This window comes from Pristiophorus japonicus, chromosome 7, assembly GCF_044704955.1.
Source record: "Pristiophorus japonicus isolate sPriJap1 chromosome 7, sPriJap1.hap1, whole genome shotgun sequence".
NCBI lineage: Eukaryota > Metazoa > Chordata > Chondrichthyes > Pristiophoridae > Pristiophorus > Pristiophorus japonicus.
In genome coordinates, this window is record NC_091983.1 from 72583472 (window position 1) to 72602615 (window position 19144).

General features: G+C 45.7%; 2 protein-coding genes across 7 annotated transcripts in view; one reads left to right on the forward strand and one right to left on the reverse strand.

Moving 5' to 3' along the window:
* Positions 1 to 19144, forward strand: part of pla2g7 (phospholipase A2, group VII (platelet-activating factor acetylhydrolase, plasma)) — a 242266-nt gene that overhangs the window by 195919 nt on the left and 27203 nt on the right. For all 5 annotated transcript variants that reach the window (XM_070885052.1, XM_070885053.1, XM_070885055.1 and 2 more), the window contains one exon: positions 17338 to 17451. In XM_070885052.1, the coding sequence (XP_070741153.1) occupies positions 17338 to 17451 (114 nt within the window). The remainder of the gene's footprint in view (positions 1 to 17337; positions 17452 to 19144) is intronic.
* Positions 1 to 19144, reverse strand: part of LOC139267161 (tudor domain-containing protein 6-like) — a 118567-nt gene that overhangs the window by 11155 nt on the left and 88268 nt on the right. The window contains exon 3 of one of the 2 annotated variants that reach the window (XM_070885050.1): positions 18919 to 18959. The exons of the other annotated variant lie outside the window; for it this stretch is intronic. Coding sequence (XP_070741151.1) covers positions 18925 to 18959 — 35 coding nt within the window. The 3' untranslated portion in view covers positions 18919 to 18924. Of the gene's footprint in view, positions 1 to 18918; positions 18960 to 19144 lie in introns of those variants that run through there. 2 annotated transcript variants of the gene reach the window in all.

The following is a 19144-nucleotide window of genomic DNA, read 5'->3' on the forward strand; positions in this document are numbered from 1 at the left end:
TTGTTCTTGCTTACGGAACCAAATGAGTTTTGTTGTGGAGACAGTAAACACATGGTAACACAGAGATCCAGAGCAACGGGTTAACTAATATCCTTGTAGTAAAGAGGCCCTTAGGGAAGAATTACCATAATATGATCGAATTTTACATTAAGTTGAATGTGATTTAGTTAAATCCAAAACTAGGGTCCTAAATCTAAACAAAGCAAACTACTTTGGTATGAGGGACGAGTTAGCTAAGGAAGATTGGGAAACTACATTAAAAGGTGTGATGGTAGATGAGCAATGACTAGCATTTAAAGAATTAATACATTATTTACAACAAATATAGATTCCTTTAAGGTACAAAAATCCCACAGAAAAAGTGGTCCAACCGTGGCTAATGAGAATTTAAAGATAGTATTCGATCAAAGGAAGAGACTAATAAGGAAGAGCCAAAAAGAGCAGTAAGCCTCGGGATTGCGAGGATTTTAGAATTCAGCAAAGGAGGACCAAGAAATTGTTAAAGGAAGGGAAAATAGAATATGAGAGTAAACTAGCGAGAGACATAAAAACAGACTGTAAAAGCTTCTATATAGGAATGTAAAAAGGAAAAGATTAGCGAAGTAAATGTGGGTCCCTTACAAGCTGAGACTGGAGAAATTATAACATAAGTGTTATGCTCATAATAAAGTAATGTAACTGAGTACTGTAGACAATGAGTAAGTGTGACCTTAGCTCCTTTATTTAAACTCCAGAGTGCCGGTACAGCATGGGAGGCCTGCTTATATACAGTGCTCCCAAGTGATGCTGGGATCCCTTGGGATTCCAAAAGGTAGGCCCTCTGGTGGCAGTATGATACAGGTTGCCTAGGGTTACATACATAACATCGCTCCCTCCCAAAGTCAATAGTACACTTATTTACAAGATGAGACGATCTGGGGCTTTTCGCTCCCTTGTCGATCATCTCGGTACAAATGCAGGTGTGGGTGAGTTGGTTGGTTCTTCGCTGAGCTGCTGCTATAGTTGAGTACAAATACAGGGTCATTGACTTCAGTATCACGTGACAAGTTTACGCGATCATGGTACATGCTTTGTTGATGCCGCCTGCCCTTGACGTGATCATGGAGATAAGGGTAGACAAGAGAGAGCCTTGTTTTGTGTGCCCTTTTCATGAGCAGCTCGGCTGGGGGAACCCCGGTGAGCAAGTGGGGTCTGGTGCGGTAGCTGAGCAGGACTCAGGACAGGCGGTTCTGCAGGGAGCCTTCCGACACACGTTTCAAGCTTTGCTTGATGGTTTGGACTGCCTGTTCTGCCTGGCCATTGGATGCGGGCTTCAACAGGGCAGATGTGACATGCTTGATCCCATTGTGGGTCATGAATTCCTTGAATTCAGCACTGATGAAGCACGGCCCATTGTGGCTGACAAGGACATCAGGCAGCCCATGCGTGGCAAACATGGCTCGTAGGCTTTCGATGCTGGCAGTGGACTTGTTTATAGACATTATTACATATTCAATCCATTTTGAATGAGCATTCACAACAACCAAAAACATTGTGCCTAGAAATGGGCCCGCAAAGTCAACATGGATCCTAGACCTTGGTTTGGAGGGCCATGAGCACAAACTTAGCGGTGCCTCTCTGGGTGCATTGCTCAGTTGAGAGCAAGTGTTGCATTTGGCGCACGCATGACTCTAAGTCTGAGTCGATGCCAGGCCACCACACATGGGATCTGGCTATAGCTTTCATCATTACTATGCCTGGGTGGATACTGTGTAGGTCGCGTTTCCCTGCCTTTCTTAGGCAAAACCAGGCGATGACCCCACAAAAGACAGTCCAGTCCGCCTGTATGGACATTTCGTCTTTGCGCTGCTGGAACGGCTTGATCTCTTCCTGCATCTCCGCTGGGACGCTGGACCAGCTCCCATGGAGGACACAGTTTTTTGCTAGAGACAGTAAAGGATTCTGGCTGGTCTAGGTCCTGATCTGGCGGGCCGTAATGGGTGACTTTTCATTTTTGAATGCATCCATCATCAAGAGAAAATCTGCAGGCTGTGCCATTTCCACCCCGGTGGTGGGCAATGGCAGCCAAATGAGAGCATCAGCGCAGTTCTCTGTGCCTGGTCTGTTGCGAATTACATAGGTGTGTGCAGACAGCGTGAGCGCCCATCTTTGGATGCGGACAGAGGCATTGGTGTTAATCCCTTTGCTCTCTGAGAATAGCAATATGAACGGCTTATGGTCAGTTTCTAGCTCAAACTTGAGACCAGATACTGGTGCATTTTTTTCACCCTTTAAACGCATGCCAGAGCTTCTTTTTCAATCATGCTGTAAGCCTTTTCGGCCTTGGACAAACTCCTGGACACATAGGCCACCGGTTGCAATGTTCCCGATTTGTTAGCTTCTTGTAACACACACCCGACCCCGTATGACGACGCATCGCAAGCTAGCACTAATCGTTTACATGGGTTATACAGAACAAGCAGTTTGTTGGAACATAACAGATTTCTGGCTTTCTCAAAAGTTGCCTCTTGTGATTTCCCCCATACCCAGTAGTCTTCCTTGCGCAGTAGCACATGTAGGGGTTCTAGCAAGGTGCTTAACCCGGGTAGGAAGTTACCGAAATAGTTGAGGAGTCCCAGGAACGACTGCAGCTCCATTACATTCTGTGATCTCGGCGCGTTCTTGATGGCCTGCGTCTTGGCGTCGGTGAGTCTGATGCTGTCTGCCGCGGTTTTTCTCCCTAAGAACTGGACCTCTGGCGCCAGGAAAACACACTTCGAGCATTTCAACCTAAGTCCCACGCGATCTAGCCGACTTGGAACCTCTTCCAGGTTCTGCAAGTGTTCGATGGTGTCCCGACCTGTGACCAGTATGTCGTCCTGGAAAACCACGGTGCACGGAACCGACTTTAGAAGGCTCTCCATGTTCCTTTGGAAAATTGCCGCGGCTGATCGAATCCCAAACGGGCATCTATTGTAGGTGAACAGACCTTTATGCGTGTTGATGTAGGTGAGGCCTTTCGAAGATTCCTCCAGCTCCTGCGTCATGCAGGCCGAGGTCAAGTCCAACTTGGTGAACGCCTTTCCTCCAGCCAGGGTCGCAAATAGGTCGTCTGCCTTGGGTAGCGGGTACTGGTCCTGCAGTGAAAAACGGTTATTCGTTCCTTTATAGCCCCCACAAATTCTGACAGTGACAGAACTGACTGGCCCACTCGTTGAACTCCACCGGCGCGATGATGCCTCCTTGCTCCAACCTGTCCAGCTCAATTTCCACTTTCTCTCGCATCATATATGGCACCGCCTGTGCCATCTGGTGGATGGGTTGTGTACTGGGAACCAAGTGGATCTGCACCTTCGCCCCCGAGAAACTTCCAATGCCTGGCTCAAAGAACGACGGTAACTTGCTCAGAACCTGGGCACATGAGGCATTGTCGATGGACGAGAGCGCTCGGGTGTTGTCCCAGTTCCAGCGGATTTTTCCCAGCCAGCTTCTGCCGAACAGTGTGGGGCCATCTCCTGGTACAATCCATAGTGGAACTTCGTGCACTGCTCCATCATAGGAGACTTTTACTTCTCCGTTGCCAATAACAGGGATCAGCTCTTTGGTGTAAGTTCTTAGCTTGGTATGAATGGGGCTAAGCTTGGGCCTGTGTGCCTTGTTGCACCACAACCTGTCGAAGGTCTTTTTGCTCATGATAGACTGATTCGCACCCGTGTCCAGTTCCATGGATACTGGAATTCCGTTCAGTTAAACTTTTAACATGATCGGTGGACATTTCGTGGTGAAGGTGTGTACCCCGTACACTTCTGCCTCCTCGGTTCGAGTCTCTAGTTCAGCCTGATCCACCATGGATCGATCTTCCTCTGCAACGTGGTGGTTTGCAGCTTGTCTGCACATTCGCTGGAGGTGTCCCATTGTTCCACAGCCTTTGCACGCATAGTGTTTAAAGCGGCATTGATGGGCTCGATCACCTCCACAGCGCCAACAAGGTGATAACTGCCTCGCATTAACGATTGATGGCGGTCTCTGGGTCATCTGAAGTTGTGCAGCTGCTGGTGTGTACATTCTGCCATATGCATTCCTGCCTGAAAACACCGTTATTTTGTGTATGATACTAGCCGAAACCTCTTTATGTTGCGAAATTTGTTTGATGTTATCGCTGGTGGACATAAATGCCTGGGCTATCGTTATGGCTTTGCTCAGATTCGGTGTTTCAACAGTCAATAATTTGCGAAGGATAACCTCATGGCCAATGCCAAGCACCAAAAAGTCTCTAAGCATTTGGTCCAGGAATCCATTGAATTCGCAATGTCCTGCAAGGCGCCTCAGTTCGGCGACGTAGCTCGCCAATTCCTGGCCTTCAGACCGTTGACACGTATAGAATCGATACCTTGCCATCAAAATGCTTTCCTTCGGAATTACGTGCTCCCTGACCAGCGTAAACAGTTCTTCATACGATTTGGTTGTTGGTTTCACCGGAGCTAGAAGATTCTTCATGAGGCCATAGGTTGTTGCCCCACAGATGGTAAGGAGGATCGCCCTTCGTTTGGCAGTGTTCTCGTCCCTTTCCAGCTCGTTGGCCACGAAGTATTGGTTGAGTCGCTCCACGAAGGCCTCCCAATCGTCCCCTTCTGAGAATTTCTCCAGGATACCAACAGTTCTTTGCATTTTCACGTGGTTGTTCGTTATCTTGTCGTCAATAGTTATGCTCATAATAAAGTAATGCAACTGAGTACTGTAGACAATGAGTAAGTGTGACCTTAGCTCCTTTATTTAAACTCCAGAGTGCTGGTACAGGATGGGAGGCCTGCTTATATACAGTGCTCCCAAGAAAGGGATGCTGGGATCTCTTGGGACTCCAACAGGTAGGCCCTCTGATGGCGGTATGATACAAGTTGCCTAGGGTTACATACATAACAATAAGAACATATGAAATAGGAACAGGAGTAGGCCATATGGCCCCTCGAGCCTGTCCCGCATTTAATTAGATTGTGCCTGATCCAATCATGGACTCAGGTCCACTTCCCTGCCCGCTCTCCATAACCCCTTAATCCCTTATCGGTTAAGAAACTGTCCCGTTTTAAATTTAAGGCAATGTCCCGGCTTCCACATTTCTCTGAGGCAGCGAATTCCACAGATTTACAACCCTCAGAGAAGAAATTCCTCCATCTCAGTTTTAAATGGGAGGCCCCTTATTCTAAGATTATGCCCCCTCGTTCTAGTCTCCCCTATCAGTGGAAACATCCTCCCTGCATCCACCTTGTCAAGACCCCTCATAATCTTATACATTTCGATAAGATCACCTCTCATTCTTCTGAATTCCAATGAATAGAGGCCCAACCTTTCCTCATAAGTCAACCCCCTCATCTCCAGAATCAACCTAGTGAACCTTCTCTGAACTGCCTCCAAAACAAGTATATCCTTTCGTAAATATGGAAACCAAAACAGTATTCCAAGTGTGGCCTCAGCAATACCTTGTATAACTGTAGCAAGACTTCCTTGCTTTTATACTCCATCCCCTTTGCAATAAAGGCCAAGATTCCATTGGCCTTCCTGATCACTTGCTGTACCTGCATACTAATCTTTTGTGTTTCATGCACAAGTATCTCCAGGTCCCACTGTACTGCAGCACTTCGCAATTTTTATCCATTTAAATAATAACTTGCTTTGATTTTTTTCTGCCAAAGTGCATGACCTCACACTTTCCAACATTATACTGCATCTGCCAAATTTTTGCCCACTCACTTAGCTTCTCTATGTCCTTTTGCAGATTTTTTGTGTCCTCACACATTGCTTTTCCTCCCATCTTTGTATCGTCAGCAAACTTGGCTACGTTACACTCGGTCCTTTCTTCCAAGTCGTTAATATAGATTGTAAATAGTTGGAGTCCCAGCACTGATCCCTGTGCCACCCAACTAGTTACTGATAGCCAACCCGAGAATGAACTATTTATCCTGACTATCTGTTTTCTGTTAGTTAGCCAATCCTCTATCATATTACCCCCAACCCCGTGAACTTTTATCTTGTGCAGTAATCTTTTACGTGGCACCTTGTCAAATGCCTTCGGGAAGTCCAAATACACCACATCCATTGGTTCCCCTTTATCCAACCTGTTACATCCTCAAAGAATTCCAGCAAATTTGTCAAACATGACTTCCCTTTCATAAATCCATGCTGAATCTGCCTGACCGAATTATGCTTTTCCAAATGTGCTGCTACTGCTTCTTTAATAATGGACTCCAACATTTTCCAACCACAGATGTTAGGCTAACTAATCTATAGTTTTCTGCTTTTTGTCTGCCTCCTTTTTTATGGATGTTACATTTGCAGTTTTTCAATCTGCTGGGACCTCCCCTGAATCCAGGGAACTTTGGTAAATTACAACCAATGCATCCACTATCCCTGACGCTACTTCTCTTAAGACTCTAGGATGCAAGCCATCGGGTCCAGGGGATTTATCCGCCTTTAGTACCATTATCTTACTGAGTACCACCTCCTTAGTGATTATGATTGTGTTAAGTTCCTCTCCCCCCCGCCCCCCACCCCTCTGTAGCCCCTTGACGATCCACTGTTGGGATATTGTTTGTGTCCTCTACCGTAAAGACTGATACAAAATATTTGTTCAGAGTATCTGCCATCTCCATGTTCCCGATTACTAATTCCCCGGTCTCGTCCTCTAAGGGACCAACATTTACTTTAGCCACTCTTTTCCTTTTCATATACCTATAGAAACTCTTGCTATCTGTTTTTATATTTCGTGCTAGTTTACTTTCATAGTCTATCTTCCCTTTCTTAATCAATTTTTTAGTCATTCTTTGCTGGCTTTTAAAAGCTTCCCAATCTTCTGTCCCCCCACTAGTTTTGGCCACTTTGTATGCCCTTGTTTTTAAATTGGACACCATCCTTTATTTCTTTAGTTAGCCACGGATGGCTACCTTTTCTTTTACACCCTTTTCTCCTCATTGGAATATAGTTTTCTTGAGAGTTGTGAAATATCTCCTTAAATGTACACCACTGTTCATCAACCATCCTACACTTTAATCTATTTTCCCAGTCCACTTTAGCCAACTCTGCCCTCATACCTTCATAGTCTCCTTTATTTAAGCTTAGTACGCTGGTTTGAGATCCAACCTTCTCACCCTCCATCTGAATTTGAAATTCAACCATGCTATGATCACTCATTCTAAAGGGATCCTTTAGTAGGAGATTGTTTATTAATCCTGTCTCATTACACAGGACCAGATCCAAGATAGCCTGTCCCTTGGTTGGTTCCATTACATACTGCTCAAAGAACCTGTCCCTTATGCACTCTATGAACTCTCTCTCAAGGCTACCCTGACCAATTTGATTTGTCCAATCATAAATTATAATGGAGAATAAGGAAATGGCAGAGAAATTAAACAGAATACTTTGTGTCTGTCTTCACAGAAGATGCAAAAACCCTTTTGGAAATAGTGGAGAACCAAGAGTCTAGAGAGAATGAGGAACTGAAACAAATAAGTATTAGTAAAAAAAAAAGTACTGGAGAAATTAATGGGACTGAAAGCCGATAAACCCCCTGGACCTGATGGCTTACATCCTAAGGTTTTGAAAGAGGTGGCTATAGAGATAGTGGATGCAATGGTTGCCATCTTCCAAAATTCCACAGAATGTAGAACAGTTCCCGCTAACTGGAAGGTAGCAAATATAACTCCACTATTTAAGGTGCCACACACGAGGTAATTAAACAAAATTAGGGCTCATGGGATTGGAAGTAATATACTAGCATGGATTGAGGATTGGTTAACGAACGGAAAACAGAGTAGGAATAAACAGGTCATTTTTGGGATGGCAGACGGTAATTAGTGGGTTACCACAATGATCAGTGCTTGGGCCTCAGCTATTCACAATCTATATCAATTTTATTTTTTTGTATGATAGTAGAAAAGCGACTACGGTATGATAGTAGTAAAGCAAATCAAACGTCAATATCCAAATTGGATATCCAGACCAAAGCTTCCGCTATAACTGCCTGCAAATTTCCTCTTTGGACAGAGCTCAATGATGTGCTGCAGGGTCTGATTAGGAGCTCCAGAGTCACATGATGGGGATGCTTTAATCTTCCACCTATGAAGAAGTGGCAGCATCTACCATGACCAGTTCTGAGACGATTGATGGTTGTCCACTGTTTGCACCGAAGGTTTGAACTGGTACGCTTTTATCGACACTTAACACCTTGGCTCTCAGTGCTTGAAAACATCACACCACCACACCTATGCCGCGAATATGCAGTCTCCAGAGAATACAACCACTACACCAGCAAAGACATGACGATCCAGGCCGACTTAAACAACCTACCACCAACTCATCTCAAATCTCGAAGGCCATTTTGATCCATCGCTGAAGCCCTTCAGCTCAGCCTTGATGACCGATGGCGAGATGCTTGGAAGAACTGCAACATACAGAATGGATTCCTTTTGGAAGACCCCACAGTACAACCTGTACGATCAAACCTTCTTCACAAACAGTGGACAACCATCAACCCCCTCAATGATTTGGATGAGGGGACCAAATATAATATATCCAAGTTTGCTGACGATACAAAGCTAGGTGAGAATGTAAATTAAGAGGAGGATGCAAAGAGGCTTCAAGGGGATATAGACAATCTAAGTGAGTGGACAACAACATGGCACATGGAATATAATGTGGACAAATGTGAAGTTATCCACTTTGGTAGGAAAAATAGAAAAGCAGAGTATTTTTTAATTGGTGAGAGATTGGGAAATGTTGGTGTTCAGAGGGACCTGGGTGTCCTTGTACACGAATCACTGAAAGTTAACATGCAGGTACAGCAAGCAATTAAGAAAGCAAATGGTATGTTGGCCTTTATTACAAGAGGATTTGAGTATAAGAGTAAAGACATCTTAATACAATTACATCATCATCATCATAGGTGGTCCCTCAAAACGAGGATGACTTGCTTCCACGCCAAAAAAAGGTCGAGTTCACAGGTGTTTAAATGAAGGACCCGAACTTCATCCTGAAGGGTGGTAGATGCCTGTGCGTGAATTTTTTTTTAACGTGGGGTGGCCGTTGCACACGAGCTTGACAAAGCTAGGTCTTGGTCCAGTGGTCCTTGCAATTATATAGGGCCCTGGTGAGGCCACACCTGGGACCCGAAATTCAATACCGCTCGAAAGCTGGTGCTTCCCCCACCTTTTTGTGGCCATTAGCGGCAAAAGTTTTTAGTGGCTGAGCCACCCCATATTCAGCTCCAAAAATGAACAAGTGGGTTCCAGCACTAATGAACCTTCCAAAGTCGATTTTTCAGCAGTGTGGTTGTCTTAATTTGAGCGTTATCACCACTGAGAAATTCAGCATGCACTCTTAAAAATGTGGTAACTCCAGCAAAGACTTTACAGGTCACTTTTCTTTCTTGCAAAATGCAGCTGAAGTGCAAGGTAAGGGTTTCTAATGAGCCAGCTACTGCCAGGGTTTGCAGCAAGGCCCTGAGGGGGGAAGGAGGTTGGAAGGATGGCTGGTGTAAGAGGTGCAAGGAAAGCCAACAGGTTCACTGATATGGAGCTGGAGACACTGATGGACGGTGTGGAGGACAGAAGAAGAATACTGTTTCCTGACGTGGGGAGACCTGGCAGACAGCCAGTACATAATGTATGGAGGGAGATTGCAGGGGAGATGTCAGGCACCTCCATATATGTGAGGATGCACTCTCCCAGGAGGGTGCTGGCCAGTCTGCACCCGGCCCTTCTAGGATGGCGATGGGTCGACGTCACCTAGCTCTGAGGTGATGGGTATCCTCCTTCTCCTCATTAGTTGGTACTGCTGGCTCGACCTCCAGAGGCTGTCCCCTCATGATGGCCAGGTTGTGCAGCATGCAGCAGATCACTATGATTATGAAGACCCGTTGAAGAGAGTACTGCAACGTGCCATCAGAGCGGTCCAGGCCCCGGAACCTCTGCTTAAGGATACCTATGCACTGCTCGATATGCACCTGGTGACACAATGAGCGTCGTTGTATGAATGCTCTGGCACTGTCCTGGGGTTCCGTAGAGGAGTGAACAGCCAAGTGGATGGGGGATATCCCTTGTCCCCAACCAACCAACCGCAATTCTGATTTGAGCCGGTGAAGACGGCGGGCACACTGGTGTGGTGCAGAATGAATGAATCATGGCTGCTGCCTCCCTTGCCACTGCCTGTCTGCACAGTGCTGACGGTGACATCTTCTTCTGCGTGTGGCCCACATGTTGCTTCCCTCTCTGCTGGAAACCTTCCTTTACAGCGGCTTCACCGCGCCATTTCCGGAGGAAGTGAACACTGTTCAAATCCTCCCCGAGCTGAATATGACTCCGGGAGGGAAAATCATTGGACCACGGCGGCCGCTGGATTATTGTGTAAATTTTGGTCTTACCTAAGGCAGGATATACTTACCATAGAGGTAAGATTCACCAGACTAATTCCTAGGATGTGGGGATATATGAGAAGAGATTGAGTAGACTAGGCCTATATTCTCTAGAGTTTAGAAGAATGAGAGGTGATCTCATTGAAACATACAAAATTCTTACAGGGCTTGACAGGGTAGATGCAGTGGGGATGTGTCCCTTGGCTGGGGAGTCTAGAACCAGGGGTCACAGTCTCACAATAAGGGGTCGGCCATTTAGGACTGAGATGAGGAGAAACTTCTTCACTCAGAGTGTGGTGAATCTTTGGAATTCTCTACCCCACAGGGCTGTGGAGGCTCAGTCATTCAGTATATTCAAGACTGAGATTGATAGATTTTTGGATATTAAGGGGTTCATGGGAAAATGCAGGAAAGTGGAGTTGAGATAGAAGATCAGCCATGTTCTTATTGAATGGCGGAGCAGGCTCAAGGGGCTGAATTGTCTACTCCTGCTCCTATTTCTTACGTTCTTGTGTAATACAGTTTAGGTTAACACTTTATGGTGTTTGAAACTCAGACTGTTGAAACATTTTTTTCTCTTTCAAACAGCCTGATGACAATATCCATAATCATCCCTTAAAAACCGTTTTCTGCCTTTTGAGAGATAATTTAGTCCGAAGCTAACAATTGTGGTAAGCTGTGTACTGGAATTTATGAAGGATTTCTACCTTGCCTTAAGTCTGTCAGATGGTGGAAAGCAATGCACACCAAACCAGAATAGCACAAGCTGAAACAACTAATTTGATGCATTTACATTTAAATAATATACAGAAGGATTATACTATAAAATAGTATTTCAAAATACATACATTGCAGAGTATTCAGCAGACTTACTGCTATCTTGTTGCTTCTTGCTTCTCTTGGAATGAAAAGTTTTTTTGTCTATGGGCTAGAACCTCCACTTTTGAGCTTAGCACCCAAAAATGGGTGTTATTTCCGGCATGGGCGTTAAAAAAGGGTTTTCAAATTGCCGGCTTCTTGCCCATTTACATTTTTGAAAATGGGCGTTACCGCGAGCGATATCAAATGGGCGGTAAAATTTTTCCAACCTTCTGCCGTAAAGTGTGGCCGTCCTTAGCAACAGCATGGTAATGCTCCATTTCCACGATTCTGGAGGTCAAGGGTCAACATGACATGCGCAGAAGAGGAGACAGAGAGAGAGGGAGCTCAGAGGCACTGAAAGCATGTGTGGCTGTGGTGTGTGCATGTTTGGCTGTTGTGGGAGGCACGAGGAAGATTCACGAGCAACAAAAAGCCCACTAAGCACCAAGAACATAGTTGGCACCGAGTTTTTGTCCAACAAATAACATAAAATGGAAGGGATGGAGGAGGTCCTGGAGCTGGTAGCCAGGAACACTGGTGGCAGAGGGCTCCCAGTGCTCCCGGATCACCGCAATGCATCCCAAGGTGACGCACCCCCATTGCCAACCACACATGAGAGTCAGCAGCAACATCTTGCTTATGGCTTGGAGCACGTTACCACCTTGGGACGGTCCTCTCCACAATCCATCCAAGCAGCACTTCAGCTGTCACACACCCCCCCCTCCCAATGAAATATCACCCGAGGACCTCCTCGGCCAGGCGGCCTGGAATCAGGAGGGTAAAAGTAAGGTGTAGAGGTGGGGGAGGGGGGGGGGGGGAAAGGGTTAGTTTGTACAGAAATACTAATGATTTCAGACGAATGTTCGGTTTAAATGCTTTTTATTTTACAAAACCTTGCAGCATATTGGCTCAGATAGCTGTACCATTACACGCTGGTGATTCCTTAACATCAAAGGGTATAATCACACTTAACTTCAATCAACGTAAACTTTAACGGTCACCAAGGTGATGCCCACCATTGATGTATGACTTGCACACCCAGGAGTGTGTCAGCCATGGAAATAACACCAACGTTCTTTTAGGCAAAGCGATCATTGATGAGCTCCTGACATAAGGCTCTTGCAGCTATCATGCCACCATGGGCCCTTTCCTGTGGTCTACAAGGGGGTGGGGGCATGGTTTCAGCATCAGCCTGATTGTCTGGGCCGATGTCAGCGTCCACCTCCCCGTTCTCCCCCTGGTGCGGTGGACTGTGAGACTCATCAGACAATTCTTGTCCCCTCCTGATAGCCAAGTTGCGTAGCATGGAGCAGACCACCACGAATTGAGCTACCTGCTCAGGGTGGTATTGGAGTTCGCCTCCTGAGTGGTCCAGGCATCTGAAGCGCTGCTTCAGCACTCCAATGATTTTCTCCACAATATTGCGAGTTGCTCTGCGGCTCTCGTTGTATCGCCTCTCGGCCTCGGTGTGGGAGTCACGCAGGGGGGTCATCAGCCAGGTGGTGAGGCCATATCCTTTGTCCCCAAGCATCCAGCATTGACCTTGTGGCTCATTGTTAAACAAGTCAGATACAGTGCTCTCACGCAGGATGTGAGCATCATGGATGCTGCCCGGAAATTGAGCATTCACTGCCAGTATAATTTGCTGGTGGTCGACAACGAGTTGGACATTCAGGGAGTGGAATCCCTTGCAGTTCCTGAAAACCTCTGCATCCTGAAAAGGTGCCCACATCGCGATGTGCGTACAGTCTATTGCTCCCTGCACCTTGGGGAAATTTGCAATTCTGGAGAAATTGAGAGCTCTCACTCTGTGCCTCCCTGGTCATAGGGAAGCTGATCAAGTCCCCCCTGCGTATGTACAGGGCTTCAGTGACCTGTCTAATGCAGCGATGTGTGGCATGCTGCGAAAGTCCGCAAATGTCGCCAGCTGTGGCCTGAAAAGAACCCGAGGCGTAGAACAACAGTGGCGCGGTGACTTTGACCTCGACGGACAGTGCAGTACTGATGGTGCTGGCAGGCTGCAGGTGTGCCCTTATCAGCTGGCATACCTGTGTGATAACCTCCTTGTGGAAACGCAGTCTCCAAAGGCAGGTGGTGTCGGGCAAGTCGAGGTAAGAATGCTTCTCCTTGTACTTGCGGGGGGTGTAACGTCTGGTCCTCCTCATCTGTCTGTCACTTCGTACATTGGGTACATAGTGCAGTGCAGCGTTCCTTCAGCGATGTTGAGTCTGCTGCATGTATTTGGTCACCAAGAGAGGGTGAGAAAGGACAGGCCCCATTACAATAGCTCTCTGTTTGCCACCGATTGCACACAAACAAGGAATGTCCCAACGAGCACACCTCTTCAATTCCAATCAGTCACAGTGTGGTCAAGATGTTTTCAGAGATGTTCACATCAACTGCAACGACCTGCAGAGTACATCCTAACTCCGCCGAGGTTGAAGCACAGCAGCCTTTTAAAGGATTCGCCAAGTGATCTACAACATGGCGTCCATAACGCTGTGATTCGTTCCGGTTAGTTCCACTTTTTGTGGGTGGTTTTTGAGCGATATTGTGGGCGATATGTGCGAGGTGGTGAAATTAACAGTGGGTGATCTCCATGGCCGCTAATTTGGGTAAATATGCTCTTCACAACAAAAAACAGTCGCCGGGCGTTAATATTGAATCTCGGCGTTAATTCCATGAGGAAAGTAACGCTGGGCGATAATATGGGCATTGAATTCGCCCGTTCTGCTAATACCGCCCAAAAAAATGGGCGGGCGGTAATATTTTTTCTTGGCATTAAGCCCATTGGGAAAATAACACTCGGCGATGTCTCCTAAAAAAAGCCCACCAGTTTCCATTTTATGCCAAAATGAGCGATACCTGGGCGGTATACATCATTTCAGCGGTAAAATGGGCTTTAAGTGGGCGTTAAGCAGGCAAAAAAAGTGAAGGTTCTAGCCCCATATCTTTTTCATGTGAAATATGAAAGCTTAATATTTATGCATCACTTTAGTCTGAATACCCAACAGAAGTCCAGGAAGAACTAAAGAACCATAGATAGGTCTTGACATTAGTCTCCTTTTATTCCTTTGAAGAAAAAAAATATTTGATCAGGAAAAACAGACACATTGATAATCTTGGCATGCAGAGATGAAATTTGTATCCTCGAAGCCTAACACCTGTGGCTTTCACTTCTAGAAATAAGCAATGTTAACATGTGACAACAATCAGAAACCCCATTTCTGTCTGATATCAAATTTCATACAAAAACTCCAGTCACACAATTTGTTAGCTGTCACAGGATATAAGAGGGTAGATTTTCCAATACAGGTGCAATTTATTCTGAATGGTTAAAAGTGGGTGCACAGCCCACCTGAAGTGATGTGCTGTTTGCACGCAATTCTCCATGGTCAGTTTATTACCATAATAATGGTGCCTATTTAGATGTATGCACTACTACTAGTGTGATTAAAAACAAAATGCTATCGATGAAATTTAAAGGGATACAGAAAATTAAAGGGAAAGACTTTACATTTATATAGCGCCTTTCACGGCCACTGGATGTCTCAAAGCGCTTTGCAACCAATGAAGTCATTTTTGGAATGTATTCACTGTTGTAATGTGGGAAACCCGGCAGCCAATTTGCACACAGCAAGCTCCCACAAACGTAATGTGAGAATGACCAGATAATCTGTTTTAGTTATGTTAATTGGGGATAAATATTGGCCAGGACATCGAGGATAACTCCCCTGCTCTTCAAAATAGTGCCATGGGATTTTTTTATGGCCACCTGAGCGAGGGGCCTCAGTTTAACGTCTCATCTTAAAGACAGCATTCCGACAGTGCAGCACTCCCTTAGCACTGTGCTGGATTTGTTTGGCCCGGAGGTTTGCGGAGGGGGTGGTGGAAACAAAAATTCTTGCACCCTTAGAGGTTCAAACGGCATTTTAACTCATTTATATGTGAGTAGCAGGCTAAGGAGTAACAGACCAAAATAATATTAATGGGAAAGCAAGGCACAAGAGGAAGCAGCTCAGAACTGCTGAACGAGTTTACAAGGAGGCTGGCTCCGTTTGCTATTTTGTGACCCTGTCCTCATAGCTCAGTATAGCAGCATATCTAGAGAGAGGCTGCAGCTGATGTCACTGGCTTTGTCAGCCCTAAGGTGCACATTAGAAGCAATTGCAGAGTTCTGAATCTGAATCTCTGTTCACCTCGAACCTGTGAAGACTGTTCCCCATGATGTTTGCCAGGTAGGTAAACCAATTATTGCAGATATGGGCATGTCTGCCAAGATGCCACTAACTAATTAGGTTCATCATCATAGGCAGTCCCTCGGAATCGAGGAAGACTTGCTTCCACCCTTAAAATGAGTCCTTAGGTGGCTGAACAGTCCAATACAAGAACCACAGTCCCTGTCACAGGTGGGACAGATAGTTGTTGAGGGAAGGGGTGGGTGGGACTGGTTTGCTGCATGCTCTTTCCGCTGCCTGCGCTTGACTTCTGCATGCTCTCGGCGATGAGACTCGAGGTGCTCAGTGCCCTCCCGGATGCACTTCCTCCACTTAGGATAGTCTTTGGCCAGGGACTCCCAGGTGTCAGTGGGGATGTTGCACTTTATCAAGGAGGCTTTGAGGGTGTCCTTGTAACGTTTCCTCTGCCCACCTTTGGCTCATTTGCGTGAAGGAGTTCAGAGTAGAGCGCTTACTTTGGGAGTCTCGTGTCTGGCATGCGGACAATGTGGCTTGCCCAGCGGAGCTGATCAAGTGTGGTCAGTGCTTCAATGCTGGGGATGTTGGCCTGGTCGAGGATGCTAATGTTGGTACGTCTGTTCTCCCAGGGGTTTGTTGATCACCCTGGCATGCCCTCTTTCATTCAATATTTCTGAAAGCATGACATACTGTGATTGGGGTGTTTCTTCTGAAGAAGTAATCACTCCTATCCAATTTGTGACATTGGGCCTGTTGTTGTGGTCGGCTATTAAAGCTCACCAGAGGAACTGGAGTTACTGCATACACCAAATCTGCCAATGCAAGGTATCTGTATTCCTGTTTGTAGTTGGAGATGTGTGGGCACAAAACACATCTGGTGCAGTAGGACCTGTTTGGCATCACTTCTCTGGCTTTCCAGAAAATTGAGATGGGGGACTGCCACTGGGAAACCCATTGGTCTGATTAATGGAACTGTAGGGGGAAAATAAGATGCTGTAGAGCTATTGCCACAAATATTCATCTGAAAATTTGATCCAGTGACTTTTTCCACTGAAGTTCAATTTAAACAGCTGTACATTGCATTTTGAACACTCAAGTGTTTCAGAAGCCTTGGGTTTCTATTTTTTGGGGACCCAAATTCTTCCACTAGTGTTCAGAGAATCTTTGCTGGGCCCACTATTTTAGGACCCTGAGCAGGATTGATCGAGGAACAAGGTGCTTTTTATTATTCTGATTAATTGATCTTTTTGTATTTTTGTTAGCCATTGTGTATACAGGTTGAATCTCCCTTATCCGGAATCCTTGAGACCTGGCCTGTTCTGGATAAGGGATTTTTCTGGACAAGGGGTGGTAACGTTAAATTGAATGGTACAGGTTCTGAGCAAGAGGATATCGGGGCTGGCTGGCTTGGCGCTGGAAATGCGGCAGGGAGATCATGAGGGTGGGGGAGGATCGCGGGAGTCGGCAGCGAGGAAGGACTTCAATTTGTTCATATCGGAGTTCTGCGCATGCACCACCCGGTTCTGGACGAGGAGTGGTTCCGGATAAGGGAAGTTTGACCTGTAGTGTCAAAAACTGACATGAGTGAAGTATCAAACAGATCCTTGTACTGAAAAATTGGCAATAGAAAATGGGGCCCTGGAGAGCACAATTCTTACACAGCCATTCAAACCAAAACCTGTGACTGCCTCTCATTAACACTAATTTTAATTAATCAATTCCGCTTCAGTCAATAATTCCAGTCGATTAATAATTCTGTTGAATAGGTTAATCGTTGCACAAGGTCTAGTCAGGTTTTTCTATATTAGGAAGTGTATCACTTGATAATGTTGTTTCATTTTCTGAAACTATTTAAAAATAGCTGAAGTTCTCATTAACTAGTTTGTTTCTTGTGATTTGCAGGTACATCAGAGAGCAGAAGAGTGTATCAGGGCCTTAAATCTGATTACTGATATAAACATGGGAAAACCAGTACATAATGTACTTCCACTAGACTTTGATTTCATCAAAATGAAGGTATGGGCACATTTTTGTCTGGATTAATAATACAGAGAACGCATGTTCCAATCCCACCATGGTTGTTTGAGAATTTGAATTCAGTTTTATTTAAATCTGCATATAAAGGTGACAAAATTAATGGATTTTCGTAACAAACCATCTGGTTCATTAATGTCCTTTAGGGAAGGAAAACTGCTGTCCTCACCTGGTGTGGCCTATATGTGACTTCAGTCCCATGTGGTTCTACATTCTCACCACTCTTAAGTAAAGAAGTTTCTCCTGAATTGTATAAAACCCAGCAGTTACAGCAAGGCGTGGACAGCTGGATTCAGGAGGCAAGTGCCTTTATACCTACCTCCTGGATCCAGGGTCCCTACCTAACCCTCTGCAATGGGAGAGCCCCCCACGCGGCCTTTGATCACTCCCTCAGGCCTTCCCTCCCGCCCACCAATGATACTGAGGCCAGCTGGGTTTTACGAATTGTATAAAACCTGTCCACATACTGTTAAAAATAAAATGCAGGTCAAAAAAGAGGCTTCCAGCCTGATTGTAATATTTAAGTTGTCATCCCGTATCCTGGAAGCAGGTTGGATGCCCGCCCCCGTCCACCATCCTGTCCCGCCTCCGTTAAAACTGGAATTGGGTGGGTTGGAGGCGGGTTCAGGTTAGGAATCCGATTTTTAACAATTTAACTACCACCACGCTCCAAACCCACCCTTTTTGTTTTAGGTTAAAATTCCCCCCTCTGTGTCTGTCTCAGTCTCCTCTTCCATCGTTTTGTACTCATCATTCTATTGTTTTCCCCAGCTTTTCACTTTCTGCATGCACTCTCATGCCCTTGTGCACACTTTTATTTGCTAATTCCATGAGCTCACTCTCACGATGTTTCGTGAATGCTGTCTCTCCCTTCCCCCTTTTTCAGGGTTCAGCATGTGCATGTTCCCGCAACAAAGAGCCCAGAGCCATTTTGAGGCCCAACTCATTTAAATGAAACTGGTGAGCTGCTAGTGCCAATGGCATTCCAATGTCGCTCATCACTTTCAGACCCGAGGAATGTCAGCTGGCTGCTGTGCTGAGCTGATCTGGAGGTAGGTCTGGGGGGAGGCGAGCAGAAGGAGCGAGCCTGGGCCGGCAGTAGGCCATTGTATGTTTGTGGAGCTAAGTGAAGCTTTCCTGCTCCTTCTGGTTCCATAAAAATTTATCATTGAAAGACCAGTTTAGGCTGCTCAACACTAAAATATGCGTGTGTGCATGCAATCTTACTCAGTAGCCTATGCACTCTCATGTAACTGCCTGCACACATCTCTCTCATGCACGTGCGCACTATATCTCACACCAGTTCGCTCTTTTATGTATTCACTCACCCTCTTCGTTACCTGCTGCCCCTCCTTTTGTACCGTACTTTATCCTGCGACCGTTCTCATGCCATGCTCTCATGCATGCACAGCCACCTTCTTCCCTCAGTTTTGTACCCATCTCACTTTCTCTAATTCAAAAGCTCACTCTCTTTTGCACTCTCACCACTTCTGTAAAACAGAAGAAGCATTCAAGAACCAGCATTACACAGTAAAAGATTGAAAGTAATTTATAGAAGATATACAGTGATCATCAATAGACCACAGAATGAAATCAATCTTCATATTCAAGTCTAGCTGCAGTTTATTTTGCAATTCATAGATGTTTCACAGCTTGTATGTTTATTTATAAATAA